At 37.1% G+C, this 27893-nt stretch overlaps 1 protein-coding gene across 4 annotated transcripts in view; it reads left to right on the top strand.

Moving 5' to 3' along the window:
• Window positions 1-27893, top strand: part of CRPPA (CDP-L-ribitol pyrophosphorylase A) — a 330830-nt gene that overhangs the window by 145341 nt on the left and 157596 nt on the right. For all 4 annotated transcript variants that reach the window (XM_034963742.3, XM_008978703.4, XM_003825009.5 and 1 more), the window contains 2 exons: window positions 17304-17396; window positions 17841-17933. In XM_034963742.3, coding sequence (XP_034819633.1) covers window positions 17304-17396; window positions 17841-17933 — 186 coding nt within the window. The remainder of the gene's footprint in view (window positions 1-17303; window positions 17397-17840; window positions 17934-27893) is intronic.

Here is a 27893-nt window from a genome sequence, read left to right as displayed (position 1 = left end):
CATTTTGGCTGATATTGCTAGGTACATAGTGGATTCTTCTGTGTAGTTTCTAATCTTTTTATTTGACATTATTTCTTTAGTTTTTTTCTGTTTGGTTACTTCAGTTTTCTTCAGAGATTCCTGTTGGATGAAGCTTACATGTTCTTTGGCCATCCACAGCTATTACATTCTCCTGAGTTTTTCTAATCTCTTAATTTCTTTTTAATTTTCTTACTTCCCGTCTTTTATTTCTGTTCAGTCATTACCCTTTGTGTTTGTTCTAATTTAGTCTTCATTTCTGAAATATTTTTTAAATTTTCTCTCTTCTCATCACCTTGTTTCTAAGTTATTCCAAGTCTGACTTTTATAGTTCTGTCATTTTCTTAATTTCTTTTAGCTTATTAAATATTGGGTTACAGTCTTCATTTATTTTATGACTGGGTCTTTCTGATGTGCATGTGTTTCTGTAGGTACATTATTTTGCTCTTTAGTCTTTTTTTTTTCTTTCTTTCTGTCATTCATATATATATATTTTTTGTTTGTTTTTGTTTTTGTTTTTTTCCGAGACAGGGTCTTGGTACTATCATGGCTCATTGCAGCCTTGGCCTTGGCCTGCTGGGCTCAAGCGATCCTCCCATCTCATCTTCCTGAGTAGCTGGGACCACAGGCACACACTGCAATGCCCAGCTAATTTTTTTTTCCTTTTTGTAGAGACAGGAGTCTCCACATGTTGCCCAGGCTGGTCTCAAACTCCTGGCCGCAAGTGATCCTCTCACATTGGCCTCCCAAAGGGCAGAAATACAGGCATGACCATTGCACCTAGCCCTATTGTTCCTTTTTAAGTAGAAGAGTTTTATCTAGTTTTAGGAGGAAGGGATGAGTCAAAATAACACCTCCGTGGCCTTCCTTTGCCTGTACTTTCTCTTTCCTTTATTCCTAGTGCACCTCCCTTGGTCCATCTAGACTTCTCATGCTGGTGCTTTAACATACTACGGTGCTTCTGTTTATTGGTTTTGAATGTGCTTGGACCCAGACCCCCAGTTATCCCTAGCAGAGAACGTTCATGTGGCTTCCTTGTTTTCAACTTTGAATTAAAGCCTACAAAGGCTTCTCCTAGTTTCTGTTGCTATTCCCAGAATGGAATGGCCTGCTAAGGTATCCAGAAAGTATCTGATGATGATTTTGCTGTTTTCTGTCTTTCTTGGTTTACTCCCATTTTTTTCTACAGTTTCTTAAACTGTGTGTGTCTTTATATGTGCTGCCAATTTATCCCTACCCACTAATATTATTTTTTTTGGACACTGTCTCACTCAGTTGCCCAGGCTGGAGTGCAGTGGCATGGTCTCAGCTCACCAAAACCTCCGCCTCCCAGGTTCAAATGATTCTTGTGCCTCAGCCTCCCAAATATTGGTTTTATAGTAGATAATGTCTATAGGTTTTTGGCTTTGATATCCTCCTTGCTTTTTCTGTTTTTATGAAGGGTCTGCAGAGATTCGAAGACTAAAATCATATTTCTAGGTTTCCAGAATCTTTCTCCCCTTTATTGTTCGTGTGCTCTCCTGGCCATTTATAATTTTTAAAGATCACTTAAATTTCTCTTTTAATTTCAAGTATCTAATTCGTCTATAAATATAGACAGACATGGCAAATCTGGAATTTTTAAAAAATTAGGTTTGGCTTGAAGTTAGGGATTTCCTTCATATAATAAAACTAAGAAGTATTCATATATTCAAAAGTAAGAAAATCACCATTCCTCAAAAATTTCTTAATTTAATATCTTCCTTTTTGGAGATAAATTAGACTTTTTATTTATTTTTAATGAGGAGCTAATGTAGAACTTCTAAAACTGAACTTTGGGTGTCCTGTTATTTTACTCAGAGAATCTTGGTTCACCTTGAAAGGAGATATGGTTCCTGCTAAGCCTTCCCTGGCTTCTAAATTTGGTTAAAAAGAATTAAAAGTTTAAAAACCTGTTATGCCACACAAACTTAAGAGAATGCTTTCTCTTCGAAACAGCCACAACAGGCCGGGTGTGGTGGCTCACGTCTGTAATCCCAGCGATTTGGGATCCGAGGTGGGCGGATCATGAAGTCAGGAGATCGAGACCATCCTGGCTAACACGGTGAAACCTGTCTCTACTAAAAATACAAAAACTTAGTTGGGCGTGGTGGTGGGCATCTGTAGTCCCAGCTACTCGGGAGGCTGAGGCAGGAGAATGTCGTGAACCCGGGAGGCGGAGGTTGCAGTGAGCCGAGATCGCGCCGCTGCACTCCAGCCTGGGCGACAGAGCGAGACTCCGTCTCAAAAACAAAACAAAACAAAAACAAAAACAGCCACAACACTGATTATGGAGTGTCAGGAGTAGTACTGAAATGGGTAGTTCCCCTGGCCCCTTCGCAGGACTGGCTAAGGGGTTGGCTCATTTACTCAGCCCACAGCTCTCCACCTCTCATGGGACAGGGAGCATGCAGGTGAGCGGGTACAGGGGCCAGGACAAGTCCTTCTGGGCGCGATGGCAGGAATAGAACTTCATGCGGCTCCATGGCAGCATCTAGCAGGGTATCCATGACCCCTGAAGCCCCAGAGGACGTGTGTTACATTGTGCTCTTTTACCTTTGCTGTCTACAAACAGCTTAAGTGTTTAACAGCTCAGTGGAGGGTAGGATGACAACCTTTTGCACCAGCCCTCTTGGTACCAGAGTTCTTGTTCGGCGTCCGGGAGGAATCAGGCTGCATCAGTTAATTGAAGGGTGGTGAATGTGGAGGATTTTACTGACGAGTGGAAGTGGCTTTCAGTAGGATGGGGTGCTGGAAAGGGGATGGAGTGGAAAGGTGGTCTTCCCCTGGAGTTTGGCTGTCCCCTGCTGAACTCTTCTCTGTGGTCCTACGTCAAGCTGTCCTTCTGAAGTCCCACCTTCAAGCTGTCCCTCTGAAGTCAAACTGCTTCTCTTTGACAGCTGCTGCTTCTCTTCTGGCCTCTGCTGTTCCACTCTGCTGCCCCTCTGCCATCACTCTGCTAGTGGAGCTTGGGGTTTTTTATGGGTACAAGATGGGAGGCAGGGAGGGCCAAAAAGCAGCATTTGAGTGGGAAAACAGGAATGCATGTTCTCACTTTGGGCCACAGTACCCAGGCCTAAGGGTGTGGCCCTCACCAGGGACTGTCCTCTTCTACCCGGGATTTCCCTGTCTCCTGTTTGTATCAGTACTATGCAGTTCTTTTCTCTTTAAAATAACCCTTTGATGGGGGGAGGGGGGAGGGATAGCATTAGGAGATATACCTAATGCTAAATGACGAGTTAATGGGTGCAGCACACCAGCATGGCACATGTATACATATGTAACTAACCTGCACATTGTGCACATGTACCCTAAAATTTAAAGTATAATAATAATATAATTTTAAAAAAGCGACAAAGGATATGAATAGACATTCTTCCAAACAAGATATATAAATGGAAAAAAAATAACCCTATGATTTCCCCCTTTATTTTACATATGGAAATAGGGAAACTTGCAGTTTGATTTGCCTGAGATCATGTAAATAGTGAATATAGATGCTAGTTGATTCAAAATGGTCTCTACTAATTAATATTCTTCTAAGGAAAGGTGAGATAAAAGACTGAGATTTTTAAGTTTGACAAAGGGCTAATACCTAATGTCTGAAAGACATCCCCTTAGGAAAGGATTTGTGTAGTTTTATATACTTTTTCCCTTCGCTTATAAAGGTAAATTTATCTCATGACATTTTTCAGCTTATAACTTACAAACACAAAATGCAACGTATTCTAACATTTTCACCTCTCAAAGCTTTCATCCTGCTTTGAAAGGAATGTGTAAAAAGGATGAAGTCACCACTATTGAAATCCTGGCATCTGTAGGGCAGATCAGTGTGGGTGTGGAGCTGCTCAACACATAATGGGAGGATTGTTTTGTTAACGTGAAAAGAAAAAATGTTTTCCTTTGAAATTAAGGGAAAAGATTGGGTATGTTTATTGTAATTATCTGTACTAGAATTTTGCAACATACCTTACAGGTGAACCAAACATCTAACTTTAATGATACCCACCAAATACCTGGAAGAGGTTGTTAAAAAGTTAAGTAAAGAGCTAACTTGGGGAGAGGCACCTCTCCTACTCCCCCCATTCACAGGCACTTTTTACTAATTCTTAAAGGACAAGGCTTTGCTATCAGTCTTGCTATTTTCCTCCTCCGTTTTTCTCAGCAATTTGAAGTATTTCACAGACCTTACCAGCTTTGAAGATAGAGCCCTCCAGAGATAGATCAGGGTGGTAGACAGTTTTAAAGGGACCTCTCTCACTTCTTCCCAGTTTTCAGTAAATATCCAAAAATAGTTTATACTATATACTGAACTGAAGGTAGTAAGGAATTTATAAGTAGGACGATATGATTAGTCTTTTATTCCTAAATTCTCTAGTTTATTTACCAAATAATAAATACCTGTCATGATATAGTCACTAGATATAGGGAGTTGAACTGAGCAAGTATGATTTCCTATTTCCAAGGAGCATATTGTCCAGTTGGGGATAAAAAGTAAATGAATGCAAATCAAAATGTCAAATTGTGATGAATATTCTAAGGAAAACATAACTGTGCTTATATAAGAGAGCCAGAGAAAGTGACTTAGATTGGGAGTGGAAGGCAGTAAGTGAAATCTCTTGGCAGATGTGGTATTTAACTTAAGTCTTTAAGGGTAATAAATAATTATCTATTTAAAGAACAAGCCAGAAGTAACAGTATGTGAAAGGCACATAAAGAGCTTCACTGGGGCACAGAAAGAAAGCATCTGTGGTTGGAGATGCAAATGGAGTGGAAGTGGGAGTAGCAAGAGACAAGGAAAGAGCCTTGTAGGCTTTTTATGTGGAGTTTACCACTTCTACTGTTACCGTTGCTACTATTATCATTTATATATTGTTTTAAGGGGAAAATGAAGTGAGAGAAGACTTTATCTGAAAATGACATGATCCAGTTTACCTTTACAAGAAGATTATGGTGGCTGCTCCTCTTAAAAGTACAGTTCTACAGAGGAAACCTCTGCAGTATTTGTTTTCATACATCACATTACCTCTAAATGCATATAAGCGTGTTCAACCCAATATTCATTCCTGTAATAAAAGAATGGGACTCCTAAAGAATGCTGATCTATACTCTGAACAAACAGGGACTGTAGGGGCTTTTCATGTATTTTGGTTATCCACTCCTTCCTGTTTCCTGGAGGACGTAATGTAATTATTGTTTTGAGTAATCACAAATGACAAGCAGGGTGTAACTGAAAATCATGTGTAAAGCATGCTTTGATTTTGTTGAGGCTGTTCTATGGTACTTAGTTTCTTTTTTTTTTTCCTTATGCCCTCAAGGTTGTGTCCAGTGTATGGAGCCATGCCTTTTGTTATAGACCTCAGTAAATTCACTGTATGACATATTAGTCAAACAAAACATCAAAACTAGCACATGCAATAAAGAAAAGCAGAGAGAACATAAACAGAGCAAATTAAGCCACAGCAGCATCCTAAGACCTATCCAAAACAGTTATTTTATGCTTATTTTGATACATATTATATTTTAGTGTGAATATACAGGATTTTCATTTGTTTGCACGTGAATACTGTATAGTTAATAACAATGAAATAACACTGGAAAGCTACTTTTTTCTCATGCGCCTCTAACTCTGAACAGCACCACATTTATGTGGTGCATGCATGTGTATACAAGAATATAGAAACTAGCCAAAAACCATCTCATTAAATCCATTTGGTTTATTTGGTATGTTAGCCAGATTTCCTGAGCAATTCTCCAGAGGTGGAAAGAAACTCCAAAATGATAGACCACCTAGTTGAAGAAGATGGTATGAATTATATTGATGTTGTATTAAATAAAATTAACAATTTATATTAATAACTGATTGTCATGGTTTTAAAATATTAATTGAGGGAGCTAGGATAATTTGCTTTAAATGCTATTTTCTCTATTTTTTTCTTTGTGTATTTCACATATCTTCATCTTTTTAATTATTTATATTCTTGAAATACAGGAACATGTTGAAATATTACTCTTCCTAAAGGAACCAGTTGGTTAATCTGTAAAAATGGTCTTTTGCATCTTGTCCTCTTAGAAATGAGGTCATTGCTTACAAGTTCTGGACAACCATTATACTAAGCTTACAAAATAAAAACAGAAACCAGCCACCACCAATTTTTGGGCGTGTATTCATAAAGTCAAGTCTTAGCCTTTAACGCAGGAAATTTTTTGATTTTACACATAAAGTAAATATGTTTAGAAGGAAAATCCATATAAAAAGTTGACAAAGTTGTTTTTGTATGTAGATTATAGTTAACCTTCAACAATTGATTTTGAAGAATGTTGTATACTAAATTGCTTATGCTATTTAAATTGAGATGTAGTTTCAGAACTCAGTCATTTCACTTCATGTCATTAATTTTTTTTCTCCAGTTATAGGATACATGATGTTTGCAAAGCATCATTTTGTGCTTATGTTATCCCTAATAATTGAGTTTGGAAATGTATTTTATGTCAAGTATTTGTGTGTAGTATAATTTCACTTTACAGTGCCACAAAGTAGGTTATTCTGTTGTTCTAGTAGCTTTAGCTAAACAATGGTTCCAAGGTTTTGGTGGTTCTGGGAACACTGAATCAAATATACCACTTTGAGCTTATAACCACAGTGCATTATCGTGTTATCTTGTTACTGGAAAACTTCTTTCCAAGGCCTACAACTTGTGTTAAAAAAAGTTTATCTTTCTCTCTTACGTTGGCACTGTATACCTTAAATGACTATTCAGTATATGAGGGTAAAAAAAAGTCTATACAGCTTGATCCGTCATTGAATCTACACCGACGTTTTTTGTCACATTGTTATTGCTGTTGTGGCTCAACATGTCTTGAAACGATTAGTCTTCTACCTCTTTTGCACTCTATTCTACTGGATTGCATGCCTTCTCTATTTGTCAATTTTATGTTTTAAGGCTTAGTTGATTACTCTTTCCATGAACTTGTCCCCAATCTTTTTTTTTTAGTTATTGGATCTCCTAAATTACTCACCAATAGTTGTGTCATTCTACATATCCTGCTTATTATTTATCCATTTGCGCATGTCTTTCACCGTCTCTTATTACTGATCCCTCACACAGTGCTGTGGAGATGGAAGGAGTCAGATAAATAGTTGTGGTTAAAGATGAGAGCATGATAAACCAGCAAGCTTCTGGAGTACCTCTCTACCGGGCCAACAGCCAAATATGTTGCTGGAGATAAAGAGGTCGCCTCTGGGCATCCATCAATCATGGGAACAGTTGAGAAGAGTTTAAAACACAAAACTCAAGAAGTTCGAACTGATTTTCTAACCAGAAGAAAAAACTATGTTCACAAAAGGAGGCAAGAGAAGGTGCTGGTAGCAGATGTTGCAGAGATTAGATGAGCTGGAGTTAGCAACAGTGATGAAATTGGTGGTGAGCAGCCTTCTGTCAGGAAAGAAAGACAGTGCAGAAATGAGCACTGCAGAGGGGACCTTCTAGTGGAGTGAAGAAAATAAGCCATAAGCAATATTTTTAAAATGTATTCTGTAGACTCTACAGTAAGATTCTATATTACATATTTGAATCTGTTTTTCTATATTGTCTAGAAATGTACTGTTTAAAAAATATTATATGGTATATACATAGTTCTGAAACAAGTCACATGATCAAGTTTTTGTTCAAAATGTAATTTATCCTTAGTATTTTAAAAATATTTTGAACCTCTAAGCTAAACAATGTATATTCAACAGGCTACTAAGTCATAATGGGAAAGTTGTATGAGAGGGAAATTTTATGTATAAATACTGCAAGTATATTTCTCATACAAAAGGAATATACATTAATGAAAAATAGTTTGCTTATTACGTAGGGTTTGATGGCAGTTTTCAGGTTGAACAAATATTGGGATGGTGTCTGAATATTCCTTAAAAGACTATTGCATGATTTTCTTGGGATTACATGTGAAAGGACTCTTCGGTAAGCTATTCATACATATTATAGCTGATTTTAATTTTCTTTATTTTCTATCATTTTGTAAAAACTAGGTGGAAAATGGAGGTTGTTGAGAACCTTTTTAATATTTCTTATCTAGACATTTTGAAAACAATTGTCACATTTGCAGTACGATATCAATCATGTCATTTAAGTGATTGTCATTTTCTCATCACATGATTTTAATATGGAAACAGGCTGCAATTATACTTCTATATACAGTTGTCCCTCAATTTATATGGGGGTTCCAGGACCTACCTTTCTGCTCTACAAATACCACAATTTATGAGTGCTCTAATCCCTTACATAAAATGAAATAATGTTTACATATAACCTATATACATCTTCCTGTATATGTTAAATCATCTTTAGATTACATACAGTCCCTAATACAATATAAATGCTATATAGTTACACTGTATTTTTATAAATTTGTATTTTTATTGTTTAGTTTTGTTTTTCAAATGTTTTTGACCCATGCTCGAATCCTTAACTGTGGAACCAACAGATTCTGGAGGCAGACTGTACATTTAGACAGAATCTTTATCACTTAGGAAAAATAAAAACTTTATGCATTTAAATTAAATTACGTTGTAAACTTAGCAAGAATTTGAAGGAAAAAAGTTGAATTAATGAATTGTTTAATTTTAGTCATTTATGTTTGCCATACCAATATATGTAACAAAGATAAAGGCAATGGCTTTGGCTCAGTAAGGTTGCAGTTTTCTTTCATTTGCTAGATGAGGACACACTCCTCAGTAAATATCTACTCAAAATGAGAGATGACTTTTAGATTAATGTGGATTCAAATGATAGAACCTTTTGCTGGCTCAAAGTGTGATCCAGGCATCAGTTATATCAGTATCAACTGTAAGCTTCTTAGAAATGTTTATTCTTAGCTTTACCCCAAATCTAAAAGAATTAAAATCTGCATTTATAACAGGATTCTCAGAAATTCCCATAGACATTGAAATTCGAGAAATACACATCTAAAATTTATTTTGTTTTCCCATTAGGCTATAAACTTCTTAAGGGCAGAAACCTGTCTAGTCATTGACATGGTCTCAGTATAGAATTTAGTGTCTGGCTTGTAGCTATCAATAAATATTGGTCAAATGAATGAAATTATATTAATCCATCAATGGCTAAGATACTCTGTTCTTTGTGACCTTGTTTTATTTTTAATTAAGACAGATAGGATTTGTTCGTTTTAACTTGCCAGTTCTCAGCTTGCAAATGTTTTATGCATTACTAATAAATATAAAGGGATCATATTACTGTTTATATCTTTTTCACATATCATTAGTGATTTCCACTAATAGGTACAGAACATGCCTGCCAAACATGATATATGAGTTAATGCCAGTCGTTTTCCATCTACTACACACTGTCTTTTAGTTATAATATAATCTGTCATGAAAGCTCGACAGAAAGAAAAGCAGGGTGGTATTTTGCAGCTTTACAATTTGTGTTGATACTATCCAGCTTTGGATGTATAATAAAATGGGGCTGGACGCGGTGGCTCGTGCCTGTAATCCCAGAACTTTAGGAGGCCGAGGCGGGTGGATCACCTAAGGTCAGAGGTTCGAGCCAGCCTGGCCAATATGGTGAAAGCCCGATTCTACTAAAAATACAAAAATTAGCCACGCGTGGTGGTGAGCACCTGTAATCCCAGCTACTTGGGAGGCTGAGGCAGGAGAATTGCTTGAACCCAAGAGGCAGAGGTTGCAGTGAGCCAAGATGATACCACTGCACTCCAGCATGGGTGACAGAGCAAGACTCTGTCTTAAAAACAAAACAAAACAAAAAAAATACAAAAAAAAAACGGGAGCCTTAAATTCTTTGTGTCAGGTGCTCAAGGTTTGTTAAATTTAGAGCTTGTCATTTGCCATTCCATGGTCCTTGTAGTGTTGCATTAGAACAATAGTTGGCTTTCAGCATGAGTTTTAACAGTGAGAGAGGGATGCACAAAGGAAGACTTACCACAATAATGTCTTCTACCACCAACTGCTCAGCACACGTTTAATGCAGTGGGTCAGAAGCACTTGACATTACTTTGATATCAAATCTGAAGATTGAAATTGGAGGACACTTCTTAAATACTTTCTACACTAGCCAGGATCCAGAAACATCACAGTTAAGGGAATGTGTATACTGGCAATTAAGATTGCTAGTACTTAACTGACTTCCTCCAGAATACATGTTCCTCCCCAACACCCCTTCCCCCGGAGTTGACTTTGGGACATGTAGAATTACTCCTCTCTGGGTAAGGGTCTTGTGATGTCTGTGACAAGGTAATAGTACCTAGAGTAACACTGATGTCCAGTGTGCTTTAGAGGTTATGTATGTGGACCTGGGAGTTCCAACAGACCTGAGTCTGAGTGCTAGCCCCTTACTGGCTGTGTAATCTTAGATTATGCAAACTTTTGTGCCTGTGCTGCATTATCTATAACATGAGGATGATGATAATACCTGCCCGTGCATAGGTGTACTATGCAGTTTTAACAAGATAATTGTTGAAAGTATTTAGCGTAGATTCTGGCAAGTTATAAAGCCTCAATAAATATATTAAATATAAAGGGATAATGGAGATATGTTTTAAAGGGTCCTCTAAAAGTGGAAGTTAAGAAGTGAGTAGTGTTATAACAGCAAGCATTTAATATAGCACTGTGCATTAGGTGACCCAAAACATGAATGCTACTGGGTCTTTACATATATTCAAAGATGAATGACTTGACAGTACACACATTAGACTTCAGACTTCCTAGAACAGTAGTTGTTGGGAAAAGTCCTTGGACTCAGACAGAGGCAGTGTCCACTGCACTATGTAACACTGCAAATGGATCTTCCAGGCTGAATGTTAGACTCCAGTCTTTGTGCTGTGACTTTTAAGTTGCATAGTGAGGGAAGCACCAGTCCTTTTCCTTGTGTGATAAGAGATAGGGATCCAATAGCAGTGCAATATCTCAGAACCTTGGTTATAGTACTATTCTGCCTACCCAGCATCTAGGATTGGGAGAGTATCAAACCTGCTTTAGTATGACCAGCTAGCTAGGGTTTAAGTCCTATGGTGGCAGGTCATGAAGTGGAAGGCCACTGGTATGATCCACCAGCTTACCATTCATGGTTAGCAGCCTGTAGCTTATATAACCTAGCCGACTGATAACCCAATTTATTTATTAGCTTACAACTCTACCAGGATTGACTTCCTTAAAGCCTTCTACGAGGACAAGCTATAGAGAAGACATCTTGGAAAAGTTAACTCTTACCCTTCACATATTAGCTTAGCCAATCCTCATATGAATTCTATGATGTACTCATTTTACTGAGGAGTAAACTGAGCCACAGGACTTATGTAACTTACCCAAAGTCACACAGCAACGACGTTCTGGAGATAGATTCAAACCCAGGGATCTTGGTACCAGAGTCCATGCTTTTTACTACACACATGCACACACATACAAAAAGAAAAGCTTAAAAGCTTATTCAAAGAAATAGTAAATGCTGAATGCTAGAAAGGCAAAAAGGGATAATTGTTGGCATGTTCACAGAGTAGAAAGAAAATACATCTCTCTAAAAGTCACTTGTTTATACCTATATTAGCGCCATTGTTTGAATGGTAGAGAGGCTAGAAGTTGGAAGATTCAGACTCAGAGATGACCCAGCCAACGTTTTCTGTAAAAAGATGATTGACTTTTCAGAAACACATATTTGAACCCTCTGACTCATGGGAATTGAACCAAAACCTTTCAGCCTTAGTTAGGCCTTAATGCTTTTTGAGATGAAAACTTTTTTGACAATCCATCTTTATTCCTAATATCCATGCTTTATATAGTATTAATATTGTGAATACACAGATGTTTGCATTTAGTTTATGGTAAATCTTTCCTAAACTCTTATTTGTTATGATGTAAGGAAAGTTTGATTTTTTGTTGTCGTACTTTGATTTACTGCACACATTGGAAGTTGTTTTAAATTTTGTTTAAATGTCCTTTGAACCAAAATATTTACAGAAGAAACTCTAGCCAGCAGATTGTTTCATTTGTTGTGTTTGAGTGTGGAAACATCAGGAATGACAGCATATCATGATGCTTAGGACTTTTTTTTTTATATAAACAACCTAATAGCGTTGTCTATTGTGGTCTTTGTTGATTAAAAGTGTCACAGATACCTTTGCTATATTTAGGTAAAATCTAAGTTTCTTTACTGAAGCATGGAAAATACTGATTGTTTTCTGGTTGGGAGGAAAGCAGTATGACTAAAAGACTTACACTGAACTGGAAACAATTATTAAGAGTCTCAATTTCAAGAAGAAAAAAAATTGCAGTTTGGTTTTTCAAGAGTACAAAAATACTAATATTTGATAACTTTTATGTAAATATTGTGTATGCATTTCTGTCTTAGTTTATGGGCATTAGCTAAAGAATGACTTTAAGTGCAGTTTTAAATGTATCATGTAACTGAACAAATATATTTTAATTACAATTACAATAACACTATGTGGCTGGGCATTGTGCTTTCCATATATCTATATTGTACATTCTTTTTTTTTTTTATTTTGAAATGGAGTTTTACTCTGTCGCCGAGGCTGGAGTGCAGTGGCGCGATCTCAGCTCACTGCACCCTCTGCCTCCCAGGTTCAAGCAGTTCTCTGCCTCAGCCTCTCAAGTAGCTGGGATTACAGGTGTCCACCACCATGCCCGGCTAATATTTGTATTTTTAGTAGAGACGGGGTTTCACCATCTTGGCCAGGCTGGTCTTGAACTCCTGACCTCAGGTGATCCACCCACCTCGGCTTCCCAAAGTGCTGGGATGACAGGCGTGAGCCACTGCGCCTGGCCTACAATTGTATATTCTAAGAGTGTATATCTTACTAACTGTTAAAGTTTAAGGAATACATAATAGCTTTGAAGAAGCAAGTAGATATTGAAGTCAATATGGGCCGAAGTTGTCAAAGGTATGAATGAGCCCAGTATTTGTGACAATAGAGAAAAATTTCTTTAGAGTTTAAGAATATTTGTGTTGAAGAGAAGAATTTGAATAGGTAGAATATAAGTAGACTATGAAGGGCTTTAATGTCAAAGTCACTATTTTAGATTTAATCTAATGGGAGTTACACACATATACATGTAATATGTATATAAAGTTACATGTTCTTAATGAGAAAAATGAAGCTCTTCTAGGAATACTTAAAATACTCTTAATGGTTAGGGAATACTTGCCTTTTGTCTAAAGATGTACAATATAAAAATAAAATAATTCCTTAAAGTACTTAAAAATAATAGTGACAGCCAGGTAAATATGATAAAGATCATTCATAAAATCTTCCTTCTCCATTGCTTTAAAAACAATAGAAAATAAGCAAAATTAACAGTAGCCAAACAAACATGAGGGGCTCCACTTAATGCATACATTTTTAAAAGTAACAGTCAAGAAAGTAAGTGCAGATGATAATCTGGCTGATGTCTTCTATACCCTGCCGGTGGATCTCCCAGACCTTGTAATGGGGGCAAAAGTTGATTCATTAAGATAATTCTTTTATTTTTAACTTAGAAGCAGATTGAGAAGCTGAAGTGTGAGAGCCAAGGAGAATCCTTTAAAAGTAGAAAATATCTCAATTTTCTGTGGCATCTCATAGAGACAGAGAAAACTATCAGTGTCTGATTTTGTTTTAACACTCTAATTCATAGAAAATAACCAGGAAAAGTACAATTTGTACTTAAAAAATTATAATGCACTTAAGAAGTAAACCTGGATGAAACCTGAGACCTCTTCCTTCTCTCAAATGATACCTTTTTGTTCTGTAGAAGAACTCAGTGAGAATCTGAATTCAAGGTTAAAAATTCAAAACACAAAATTGTAAGAGATTAACAGTGATTGAATAGGAAACAAAATTATTATGAAAGCAGCACTATTAAAGAACTAGTCTCTTAGAGAAACAATACAGCAAGTCAGATAACTGAGGGGAGAAAAGTCAAGATAATTGCAGCATATTCCAATTTAAAAAAATGGTAGCTAAAGTAGAGTAGGTGTTTAGATGACTAAGGCAGCCAATGTGTGGACACTTTTCATGTATCAAGTAGAAAAATAAATTCTTCAGAAAGCTAAAAGAAAGTTCCCTTGAACTAATTCTATTTGATCTAAAAGGGCATATTTTCAGGAAAAGTTGAGAAATAACAATTCGTAATAAAACTTACTGTGGTTGATTTGGAAATTCCCCATGAAGAATACTTCAGGAAGACATCAAGATGCAAAACCCATAAACAAGCAAAACGTAGGATAGTCCAACCTCATATATCTACAGTATTCATTCCAATTATAATGAAGGATTATCTACAAACATCTGAGGGGATGAAGGTGATATCCAAGACTATCACCACAAGCCAAATTTTCCTCTGGTAATAAAGATAAAAGAAAAAAACCTCAAATGTAACAACTATGCGTACTTGGAAGGGCAGTGGGGGGGTGGGTGGGGGAAACTGCTTGACACTGAAATCCAAGAAAATGAATGGAGAATGGCTGAATGACAAATGGAATATAAGAAGCAGAAGGAAAACATGTAACAATTAAAAATAATGGCACAGTGATTGCAGATCTGTGAGGGAAAGTATGAACCAAATTTTTATTCCTGGATAAACTATTCTTAAGCAAAAACTCAAGGAATCTAAAAATGTTACGGCTTTTCTTAAAAAAAAAAATTGCTCCAAAACAACCAACTACTTGCCCATATTCATCTAATAATGTGAATTAAAATGAAAAATTTAGAATTGGGGAAAATTTTGTTAAGTCACTTTCCTTGAAGGTAGATAATGTCTAATGTTAATTATGGCCACAAAATAGAAAAAGAATCTAATAAATGTTTTAGATTTAAAACAGCATGATTGACCAGACCTAGACTATGGGTAGAACTTAAAATGTGCTATCTCCTTCTCTCACAGAAGGAAGTCAGTGAATACTGATTTACAAAAAGAAGTGAGTTTTCATTAAGAGTGCAGTGTCTTTATCCTGCTGATGGCACCTCTTCTTAACCTTTAGAAATTAAACGTCCTGGAAATGAATTATCTGAAATTTAGCAACACTTTTGGTTTTACTACATTTGGTTTTCATTCACTAAAATTACATAATTTAAAATGACATGCATATTATTCCATTTTAATGCAACATTCATACTTTTAATACTTCATTTGTCTTTCCTGGTTACTACATATATTATTCATAGAGAATTGTTGGAATGATACTTACCTTTCAGAGTAATTATTTATATGTAGTATTTTTTGGTGAGTTTTTATTTTTAAAGAACTTTCCCACATTGTTCATTTTAAGAACATACACTATTTTCTTGACACAAGATATTTTTCTTTAAAAAACTGGTGGCAAAGTTTTGTTTTTGTTTTTAAAATTATTAAGCATTTGCTAGTGGTAAAAACATGAATGTTTCTGTCCTCAAAGATCCTAAGCTCTGTCCTAAAGAAATTTATTTTAATACTTCAAAAAACTGAATCAGAATATCTCTCATGTTTTCATTCTCTACATGCAGAAGGAAATTTTAAAGTAAGATTTTTTTTTTCTGAGTTCAGAATTCACTTGTGCATCTTTGTTGAAGTTAAGATCTGGTGATATGGTTGCCTTATTTCATATCTATGAAGTCAGAAACTTGGCAGGATGTGAGACTATACCTTACTTGCATGCAAATAAGTCAGCCTGACACAGTATCATAGATATTGGTGGAAGATCTGAGACTACAGAGTCAGAGAAAAGACCATTTATAACCATAGCAGTAGCAAGAACAAAAATGTAGCACTCGGTTTTTTTCTGAATTCCAATTTCCATGGAGAGATGCAATTACAGTTAGTTGTTGCTGGGCAGTAGGGTTCTTTAAAAAGAACCTTGATAGTAGGAAACCCTGGCCTTATACAGGCAAATCAGCCCATCTGCTCCTCAAGAGATAACTCTGGAATGCCAAGTAAGCCTAATCCAGAGAGAGAGAGATGTCCCCATCTTACTGGAAAATAAATCTGTTCTAGGAAGAAATATCTCTATCTCTGCAATTTGTACAAACATCCTTGCAAAGAAAGTATGGAACAAGTTGGCTGTTAATGCCTTTGAAAATGTTTGAATACATGAGGGACTTTTGAAAAATTGTCTCCCTGTAATATCTAGATGTTACCACTTGATCAAACTTACTATCGCAGAATGGATACTGGTTTCTTTTTTTATTGTGGTGTTAATATATTGTTGATGACTATGGACTTTTTGGCTTTTTTCTTAAAAATCTTTGAGCTTTATGCTCAATATGAATTTTAAACTGAACTAAAATTTTTAAAATTTAATAGCCAACTAATTTCTAGAGTAAAGCTAAGACCTTGAAAACCTTCCTTTCTCATTCTCCAGTATTTTGTCAAAATTATAGCAAATTAAGCTACTAAATAGATAATGTACAGAGTTACTGAGTTTGATGTTTTACTAAGGAACAGCACTGTATTATTTTTAGAACTATGAAATATAAAGCATTCTAAATGTAATACCAGTAAGAATCACTGAAATGTGATTTCCTGTGGAATTATTATAGCAAAGATATCACAGATCCCTTGTCTAGTAATTCTTAAGTTTTTGTTCATATTGTGATGACAGAAAAATCTTAAAAGAAGCTAATTAGAATATTAAACTATATGGAATAAAAAATCTCACTAGGAAAGTTTGCATAATATGTGTTCTTCTCTAAATCTAATCTAATCTCGGACTACTTATAGTAGTAGAAGTAAGTTCCCCGACAGTTTTAGGAATAGTTTGTGTAGTTTAAGTCTTATTTCTCTCTCACTTATATTGTTGTGATGATTTCTTACTGCTTTCCCCATTTCTAGTTATTTCAGGTTTAGTGAAGTCTATTCCCTGTATTAAAACTGTGTTATTTAATGTGCTTCCAGATACCTGCAATCATCACTTCACCCTTTCTCTTTTAGTCCTTCAACATGCTCTTCAATATTTATTTGTATAAGATAAACCAGACTGCTAGCCTGTTCCAGAATATATTCTGTTTATGTCCATATTTTTTTCCTATGTGAAACAATTTTCTATATCCTTGTTTGCTAAAATATGCATTATTCATAGCCTAGTTCAAATGACTATTTCTTGATAGCCTGATGAACTTCAGCATGTATTAATTTTTTTAAAAAATACATGGTCCTTGGCTTTTGTGCCTTCTAGCAATTATGTGTTCCTTTGTAACAAAGATGTTTATGTTTGGTCTATCTAATTTGTGAATTCATTTCTGTTTTTTCCTACTAGCATGTAAAAGTCACATCTGAGGCTCTGGGTCATGCTGGCAGACATCTTCAGCAAATCATCTTAGATCAATGCTACAATTTTGTTTGTGTGAATGTAAGTCAATTCAAATGATTGAAAGCACTTAAGGATATGAACAAATGTAATGTGGAAGAGAACTAATTTGATTCTTAAATATTTATATGTGAGATTATGATGAGTTCTTTTCCATGTTTTTGGAGATTTTATCTTTGAAAGAGAAATAATACTTTCAACAAGCTAATTACCATAATGAGAAGAGTGGTATTTTGGACAATATTTTCAATTTTCTGTTTGTACCTGGTCGAAAGTAGGTAATAAGAGACAGGTTTGACTCAATTAGTAGATAAAAATTTGACATGTATAACTTTATGGATATCCTTTAAAATTGTTTCTAAATTAAAAACTAAGCTTGATAAATATTTTGAATGTTATGCAGAATCTCTCCATTTATTCCTTGAAATAACTTTTAAGTCATTTAAAAATGTCTTCTCATATCCTTTTATTTTTCTGGTCTTTTAGGTTACAACCTCTGATTTTCAAGAAACCCAAAAGTTACTGAGCATGCTTGAAGAGAGTAATCTTTGCATTTTATATCCTGTTGTTGTTGTTTCAGTAAGTGAAATTAATGCAGATTTTTCTCAAACTTATGCTTCCTTCTTTGTAACTCAATGTACATATTTTTAAAAACTCATCCAATTGAGAGCATTGACCCATACTCAAAAGAAACTCTTGTTTGTGGATTCCTCTGCTTACTCTCTAGCTATGACTTCTATGACTGAATGCCTTTATTATTGCAATCATTTGGTTGAACTGACAGGTTTGGAAATCTTTTTCAACCCAGCAACCAATTTCATATTTTTTTCCTTCACTAAAATGGCAAAGTATTCGGCTTAAGTCAACTGGTTGTTTGGATAATGTAAAACAGCTTTATTTAATATATTATCAGAATACCATTAGGGAAGCATTCCAGATGTTAATGTGAGGAAAAAACCTCGTGGAAGAAAGCTGATTCTTGGGTTGTTTCATTTTCTCTGTTCCACCGAAAGCAAAAGTAGAACAAGCAACAAATTAAAGAGAATTCCTAGAAGAATGGCCTATGAAATATTTTGGGAGATTTTTCCATGAAAATCTAAAAGTATACATTTAATGCAGAATTTATTTGATTAGCCCATTAAACTGTATAGCAGAGGGGACTATCAGAGAGTAAACTCAGGAAGGAACAAAATCAGAGCCCAAGCCCTCTAAATTGGCTGAGGAGCAGAATGTGTAGTTGGTAGCATTTTGCTGTGTGAAGGGGTTCCAGATCGTAAATTCTCAGAAGTGCCTAGCAGCTTCGAAGTTCCTAAAGCTCAGGCCCATCCCATACTGTGGGAATTTAATTCTTGTCAGGTAAGATTAGTAATAAAGAATAAAGATAATTTGCAATATAAATAACTCTTGACTGAGTAATGCAAGTAGTAACAAATTAGCAACTATGGGAGATTTAATTAATTCAGTGGCCTTTTTATTTGGTCATATACCACAAAGATAACTTTCATGGTTGCATCTGGTTTTGAAACCCAAGCTTCTTATGTAATTGATCTTCATAGAACACAAGCTTTCATTGAGATTTTTAGAAACAATATGGAATATATCCAATGTTGGAAGCCTCTGAGGCTCTGTAGGATAGAGATAAGTTCAAAGTTCTGTGTTTGGCCTTTTATTCCTCTCTCCACATTTACTTGCTTAGAAATTTCATTTTTCCATGTTCCCAGATATGGTGATGAGGCCGTCCAATGTAGTGAAAATAACAAGGGTTTTGAACTCAGAACACTTGTTTCTTGGTCTAGTTACTTAATTGTTCTGAGGTTTGGTTTCCTCGACGTAGAAACAAGGCTAATAACTCTACTTCTTAAGTTGTTATAAGGATGAAAGTGAATGAATGCAAAATGTAGTTTCTAGCACACTGCTAGGCCCTGATCAGGCATGTGAAGTTAGTTCTGTTTAATAGTATGGTCCTCTTTTTATGTCTTTGGATGAGATGACTCCAAATTAACTTCCACAGCTCTAATCTGATTCCTAAGCTTCAGCCATGTATTTCCCAACATTTTTTAAAAATTATACTTTAAGTTCTGGGGTACATGTGCAAAATGTGCAGGTTTATTACATAGGTATACATGTGCATGCTGGTATGCTACAGCCATCAACTTGTCATTTACATTAGGTATTTCTCCTAATGCTATCCCTCTCCCAGCCCCCCACTCCCCAACAAGCCCCAGTGTGTGATGTTCCCCTCCTTGTGTCCATGTGTTCTCATTGTTCAGCTACCACTTATGAGTGAGAACATGTGGTGTTTGGTTTTCTGTTCTTGTGTTAGATTGCTGAGAATGATGGTTTCTAGTTTCATCTGTGTTCCTGCAAAGGACATGAACGCATCCTTTTTTATGGCTGCATAGTATTCCATGGTGTATATGTGCCACATTTTCTTTATCCAGTCTATCACTGATGGGCATTTGGGTTGGTTCCAAGACTTTGCTATTGTGAACAGAGCTGCAATAAACATATGTGTGCATGTGTCTTTATTGTAGAATGATTTATAATCCTTTGGGTATATACCCAGTAATGGGATTGCTGGGTCTAATGGTATTTCTGGTTCTAGATTCTTGAGGAATTGCCACACTGTCTTCCACAATGTCACCAACAGTGTAAAAGCATTCCTGTTTCTCCACATCCTCTCCAGCATCTGTTGTTTCCTGACTTTTTAATGATTGCCATTCTAACTGGTATGAGATGGTATCTTATTGTGGTTTTGATATGCATTTCCAGTGATGATGAGCATTTTTTCATGTTTCTTGGCTACATAAGTGTCTTCTTTTGAGAACTGTCTGTTCATATCTTTCACCCATTTTTATGGGGTTGTTTGATTTTTTCTTGTAAATTTGTTTAAGTTCCTTGTAGATTCTGGATATTCGACCTTTGTCAGATAGATAGATTGCAAACATTTTCTCCCATACTGTAGGTTGCCTGTTCACTCTGATGGTAGTTTCTTTTGCTTTGCAGAAGCACTTTAGTTTAATTAGATCCGATTTGTCAATTTTGGCTTTTTTTGCCATTGCTTTTGGTGTTTTAGTCATGAAGACTTTGCCCATCTTTATGTCCTGAATGGTATTGCTTAGGTTTTCTTCTAGGGTTTTTATGGTTTTAGGTCTTATGTTTAAGTCTTTAATTGATCTTGAGTTAATTTTTGTATAAGGCATAAAGAAGGGATCCAGTTTCAGCTTTCTGCTTATGGCTAGCCAGTTTTCCCAGCACCATTTATTAAATAGGGAATCCTTTCCTCATTGCTTGTTTTTGTCAGGTTTGTGAAAGATCAGATGGTTGTAGAAGTGTGGTGTTATTTCTGAGGTCTCTGTTCTGTTCCATTGGTCTATGTATCTGTTTTGGTACCCAGTACCATGCTGTTTTGGTTACTGTAGCCTTGCAGTATAGTTTGAAGTCAGGTAGCGTGATGCCTCCAGCTTTGTTCTTTTTGCTTAGGATTGTCTTGGCAATGCAGGCTCTTTTTTGGTTCCATATGAACTTTAAAGTAGTTTTTTCCAATTCTGTGAAGAAAGTCATTGGTAACTTGATGGGGATAGCACTGAATCTATAAATTACTTTGGGCAGCATGGCCATTTTCACAATGTTGATTCTTCCTATCCATGAGCATGGAATGTTCTTCCAATTGTTTGTGTCCTCTTTTATTTCCTTGAGCAGTGGTTTGTAGTTCTCCTTGCAGAGCTCTTTCACATTCCTTGTAAGTTGGATTCCTAGGTATTTTATTCTCTTTGTAGCAATTGTGAATGGGAGTTCACTCATGATTTGGCTGTCTATTTGTCTGATATTGGTATATAGGAATGCTTGTGATTTTTGCACGTTGATTTTGTATCCTGAGACTTTGCTGAAGTTGCTTATCAGCTTAAGGAGATTTGGGGCTGACATGATGGGGTTTTCTAAATATACAATCATGTCATCTGCAAACAGAGACAATTTGACTTCCTCTTTTCCTAATTGAATACCCTTTATTTCTTTCTCTTGCCTGATTGCCCTGGCCAGAACTTCCAATACTATGTTGAATAGGAGTGGTGAGAGGGGGCATCCTTGTCTTGTGCCTTTCTTTCTTTCTTTTCTTTCTTTCTTTTCTTTCTTTCTTTCTTTCTTTCTTTCTTTCTTTCTTTCTTTCTCTTTCTTTCTTTCTTTCTCTTTCTTTCTTTCCTTTCTTTCTTTCTTTTTCTTTCCTTCCTTCCTCCCTCCCTTTCTTTCTTTCTTTCTTTCTTTCTTTCTTTCTTTCTTTCTTTCTTTCTTTCTTTCTTTCTTACTTTCTTTCTTTCTTTCTTCCTGTGTGTCTGTCTGTCTTTCTTTCTTTCTGTCTTTCTTTCTTATACTTTAAGATCTAGGGTACATGTGCACAATGTGCAGGTTTGTTACATAGGTACACATGTGCCATGTTGGTATGCTGTACCCAGTAACTCGTCATTTACATTAGGTATTTCTCCTAATGCTGTCCCTGCCCACTCCCCTCACCCCACTACAGGCCCCCATGTTTGATGTTCCCCACCCTGTGTCCAAGTGTTCTCATTGTTCAATTCCCACCTATGAGTGAGAACATGCAGTAATTGGTTTTCTGTCCTTGCAATAGTTTGCTCAGAATGATGGTTTCTAGCTTCATCCATGTCCCTCCAAAGACATGAACTCATCATTTTTTATGGCTGCATAGTATTCCATGGTGTATATGTGCCACATTTTCTTAATCCAGTCTATCATTGATGGGCATTTGGGTTGGTTCCAGGTCTTTGCTATTGTGAATAGTGCCGCAATAAACATAGGTATGCATGCGTCTTTATAGTAGCATGATTTATAATCTTTTGGGTATATACCCAGTAATTGGATCTCTGGGTTAAATGGTATTTCTAGTTCTAGATCCCTGAGGAATCGCCACACTGACTTCCACAATGGTTGAACGAGTTTACAGTCCCACCAACAATGTAAAAGTGTTCCTATTTCTCCACATCCTCTCCAGCATCTGTTGTTTCCTGACTTTTTAATGATCGCCATTCTAACTGCTGTGAGATGGTATCTCATTGTGGTTTTGATTTGCATTTCTCTGATGGCCAGTGATGATGAGCATTTTTTCATGTGTCTGTTGGCTGAATAAATGTCTTCTTTTGAGAAGTGTCTGTACCTATCCTTTGCCCACTTTTTGATGGGGTTGTTTGTTTTTTTCTTGTAAATTTGTTTAAGTTCTTGGTAGAGTCTGGATATTAGCTCTTTGTCAGATGGGTAGATTGCAAAAATTTTCTCCCGCTCTGTAGGTTGCCTGTTCACTCTGATGGTAGTTTCTTTTGCTGTGCAGAAGCTCTTTAGTTTAATTATATCCCATTTGTCAATTTTGGCTTTCGTTGCCATTGCTTTGGAGTTTTAGTCATGAAGTCTTTGCCCATGCCTATGTCCTGAATGGTATTGCCTAACTTGAACTCATCTCTGCACCAAGCGGACCTAATAGACATCTACAGAACTCTCCACCCCAAATCAACAGAATGTACATCCTTTTCAGCACCACATCACACTTATTCCAAAATTGACCATATAGTTGGAAGTAAAGTACTCCTCAGCAAATGTAAAAGAACAGAAATCGTAGCAGTCTGTCTCTCAGACCACAGTGCAATCAAATTAGAACTCAGGATTAAGAAACCCATTCAAAACTGTACAACTACATGGAAACTGAACAACCTGCTCCTGAATGACTGCTGGGTGAATAACAAAATGAAGGCAGAAATACAGATGTTCTTTGAAATCAATGAGAACAAAGACACCGCATGCCAGAATATCTGGGACACATTTAAAGCAGTGTGTAGAGGGAAATTTATGGTACTAAATGCCCACAAGAGAAAGCAGGAAAGATCTAAAATCGACACCCTAACATCACAATTAAAAGAACTAGAGAAGCTGGAGCAAACACATTCAAAAGCTAGCAGAAGGCAAAAAATAATTAAGATCAGAGCAGAACTGAAGGAGATAGAGACACAAAAATCCCTTCAAAAAATCAATGAATTCCGGGAGCTGGTTTTTTGAAAAGATCAACAAAATAGATAGACCACTAGCAAGACTAATGAAGAAAAGAGAGAAGAATCAAATAGATGTAATAAAAAATGATAAAGGGGATATCACCAGCGATCCCACAGAAATACAAACTACCATCAGAGAATACTATAAACACCTCTACTCAAATAAACTACAAAACTAGAAGGAATGGATAAATTCCTGAACACATACACCCTCCCAAGACTAAAGCAGGAAGAAGTTGAATCCCTGAATAGACCAATAACAGACTCTGAAATTGAGGCAATAATTAATAGCTTACCAACCAAAAAAAATCCAGGACCAGACCGATTCACAGCCGAATTCTACCAGAGGTACAAAGAGGAGCTGGTACCATTCCTTCTGAAACTATTCCAATCAATAGAAAATGAGGGAATCCTCCCTAACTCATTTTATGAGGCCAGCATCATCCTGATACCAAAGCCTGGCAGAGACACAACAAAAAAAGAGAAATTTAGACCAATATCTGTGATGAACAACGATGCAAAAATCCTCAATAAAATACTGGCAAACCGAGTCTTGTGCTAGTTTTCAAAGGGAATGCTTCCAGTTTTTGCCCATTCAGTATGATATTGGCTGTGGGTTTGTCATAAATAGCTCTTATTATTTTGAGATACGTTCCGTCAATACTTAGTTTATTGAGAGTTTTTAGCATGAAGGGTAGGTGAATTTTGTCAAAGGCCTTTTCTGCATCTATTGAGATAATCATGTGGTTTTTGTTGTTGGTTCTGTTTATGTGATGGGTTACATTTATTGATTTGCATATGTTGAACCAGCCTTGCATCCCAGGGATGAAGCCGACTTGATTGCAGTGGATAGGCTTTTTGATGTGCTGCTGGATTTCGTTTGCCAGTATTTTATTCAGGATTTTCACATCGATGTTCAACAGGGATATTGGCTTAAAATTTTCTTTTTGTTGAGTCTCTGTCAGGTTTTGGTATCAGGATGATTCTGATGCAGTCGTGATATGCTCTCTATCATTTTTTATTGTGTCTATTTGATTCTTCTCTCTTTTTTATTAGTCTGGCTAGCGGTCTATCTATTTTGTCAATCTTTTCAAAATGTCATCTCCTGGACTCATTGATTTTTTTGAAGGGTTTTCTTTGTCTCTATCTCCTTCAGTTCTGCTCTGATCTTAATTATTTCTTGTCTTCTGGTAGATTTTGAATTTGTTTGCTCTTGCTCCTCTAGTTCTTTTCATTGTGATGTTGGAGTATTGATTTTAGATCTTTCCTGCTTTCTCTTGTGGGCATTTAGTACTATAAATTTCCCTCTACACACTGCTTTAAATATGTCCCAGAGATTCTGGTACTTGTGTCTTGGTTCCCATTGGTTTCAAAGAACATCTTTATTTCTGTCTTCATTTTGTTATTTACCCAGTAGTCATTCAGGAGTAGGTTGTTCAGTTTCCATGTAGTTGTACAGTTGTGAGTGAGTTTCTTAATCCTGAGTTCTAATTTGATTTCATTGTGGTCTGAGAGACGGTTTGTTATGATCTCCATTCTTTTACATTTGCTGAGGAGTGTTTTACTTCCAATTATGTGGTCAATTTTAGAGTAAGTGTGATGTGGTGTTGAGAGGAAGGTATATTCTCTTGATTTGGGGTGGAGAGTTCTGTAGATTTCTATTAGGTCCATTTGTATCAGAGCTGAGTTCAAGTCCTCATTATCCTTGCTAATTTTCTGTCTCATTGAACTGTCTCATTGACAATGGGGTGTTAAAGTCTCCCCCTACTATTGGGTGGGAGTCTAATTCTCTTTTTAGGTCTCTAAGAACTTGCTTTATTAATCTGGGTGCTCCTGTATTGGGTGCATATATATTTAGGATAGTTAGCTCTTCTTGTTGCATTGATCCCTTTACCACAGGTAATGCCCTTCCTTGTATTTTTTTATCTTTGTTGGTTTAAAGTCTATTTTATCAGAGACTAGGATTGCAACCCCTGCTTTTTTTTTTTTTTGCTTTCCATTTTCTTGGTAAATCTTCATCTATCCTTTTTTTTTGAGTGTATGTATGTCTTTGTATGTGAGATGGGTCTCCTGAATGTAGCACACTGATGGGTCTTGACTGTTTATCCAATTTGCCAGTCTGTGTCTTTTAAATTGGACATTTATTCCATTTACATTTAAGGTTAATATTGTTATGTGTGAATTTGATCCTATCGTTATGATTCTGGCTGGTTATTTTGCCCGTTAGTTGATGCAGTTTCTTTATAGCATCAATGGTCTTTACAATTTGGCATGTTTTTGCAATGGCTGGTAACCGGTTGTTCCATTCCATGTTTAGTGCTTCCTTCAGGAGCTCTTGTAAGGCAGGCCTGGTGGTGACAAACTCTCTCAGCATTTGCTTGCCTGTAAAGGATTTTATTTCTCCTTCGCTTATGAAGCTTAGTTTGGCTGGATATGAAATTCTGGGTTGAAAATTCTTTTCTTTAAGAATGTTGAATATTGGCCCCCACTCTCTTCTGGCTTGTAGAGTTTCTGCTGAGAGAGCCGCTGTTAGCCTGATGGGCTTCCCTTTGTGGGTAACCTGACCTTTCTCTCCAGCTACCCTTAACCTTCTTTCCTTCATTTCAACCTTGATCAGTCTGACGATTCTGTGTCTTGGGGTTGCTCTTTTCGAGGAATACGTTTGTGGTGGTCTCTGTATTTCCTGAATTTGAATGTTGGCCTGCCTTGCTAGGTTGCAGAAATTCTCCTAATTAATATCCTGCAGAGTGTTTTCCAACTTGGTGTCATTCTCCCCGTCACTTTCAGGTACACCAATCAGACATAGATTTGGTCTTTTCACATAGTCCCGTATTTCTTGGAGGCTTTGTTTGTTTCTTTTCACTCTGTTTTCTCTAATCTTGTCTTCTCGCTTTATTTCATTAAGTAATCACTGATATACTTTCTTCTGCCTGATCGATTCAGCTGTGGAAACTTGTGTATGCTTCACGAAGTTCTTGTGCTGCATTTTTCAGCTGTACCAGGTCCTTTATATTCTTCTCTACACTGGTTATTCTAGTTAGCTATTTGTCTAACCTTTTATAAAGGTTCTTAGCTTCCTTGTGTTGGGTTAGAACATGCTCCCTTAGCTCGGAGGAGTTTGTTATGACCCACCTTCTGAAGCCTACTTCTGTCAGTTCGTCAGACTCATTTTCCATCCAGTTTTGTTCCCTTGCTGGCGAGGAGTTGTGATCCTTTGAAGGAGAAGAGGCATTCTGGTTTTTGGACTTTTCAGCCTTTCTGCGCTGGTTTCTCCCCATCTTTGTGGTTTTATCTACCTTTGGTCTTTGACGTTGGTGACCTCCGGATGGGGTTTTTGTGTGGATGTCTTTTTTGTTGATGTTGATGCTATCCTTTCTGTTTGTTAGTTTTCCTTCTAACAATCAGGCCCCTTAGCTGCAGGTTTGTTGGAGTTTGCTGGAAGTCCACTTCAGACCCTGTTTGCCTGGCTATGATCAGCAGAGGGTGCAGAACAGCAACTATTGCTGTCTGATCCTTCCTCTGGAAGCTTCGTCCCAGAGGGGCACCCACCAGATGCCAGCCAGAGCTCTCCTGTATGAGATGTCCATCAGCCCCTACTGGGAGGTATCTCCCAGTCAGGCTACTCGGGTGTCAGGGACCCACTTGAGCAGGCAGTCTGTCCATTATTAGAGCTCGAATGCTGAGCTGGGAGAACCACTGCTCTCTTCAGAGCCATCAGGTGGGGACGTTTAAGTTTGCTGAAGCTGTGCCCACAGCTGCCCCTTCCCCCAGGTGCTCTGTCCCAGGGAGATGGGGGTTTTATCTATAAGCCCCTGACTGGGGCTGCTGCCTTTTGTTCAGAGATGCCCTGCCCAGAGAGGTGGAATCTAGAGAGGCGGTCAGCCTCACTGAGCTCTGGTAGGTTGCATCCAGTTCGAACCACCCAGTGCCTTTGTTTACACTGTAAGCATAAAACCGCCTACTTAAGCCTCAGCAATGGTGGACGCCCCTCCCAGCACCAAACTCAAGCATCCCAGGTCGATCTCAGACTGCTGTACTAGCAGTGAGAATTTCAAGCCAATAGATCTTTGCTTGCTGGGCTCTGTGGGTATGGGTCCCACTGAGCCAAACATTGGAGGGAATCTCTGGGTCTGCCAGTTGCAAAGACCTTGGGAAAAGCACAGTATCTGGGCAAGAGTATACTGTTCCTCCAAGTACAGTCTGTCATGGCTTCCCTTGGCTAGGAAAGGGAAATCCCCTGACCCCTTGCACTTCCCAGGTGAGGCGACGCCCCACCCTTCTTCAGCTCGCCCTCTGTGGGCTGCACCCACTGTCCAACCAGTCCCAATGAGATGAACTAGGTACCTCAGTTGGAAATGCAGAAATCACCTGCCTTCCGCGTGGATCTTGCTGGGAGCTGCAGACGGGAGCTGTTCCTATTCAGCCATCTTGTCTCACTATTTCCCAATATTTTATTAGGTACTTCCATTGGAGTAGTCCCCTTTCAAAT

Source organism: Pan paniscus, chromosome 6, assembly GCF_029289425.2.
Source record: "Pan paniscus chromosome 6, NHGRI_mPanPan1-v2.0_pri, whole genome shotgun sequence".
In the NCBI taxonomy this organism is placed as follows: domain Eukaryota; kingdom Metazoa; phylum Chordata; class Mammalia; order Primates; family Hominidae; genus Pan; species Pan paniscus.
This window is presented reverse-complemented; position numbering and strand designations above follow the sequence as displayed.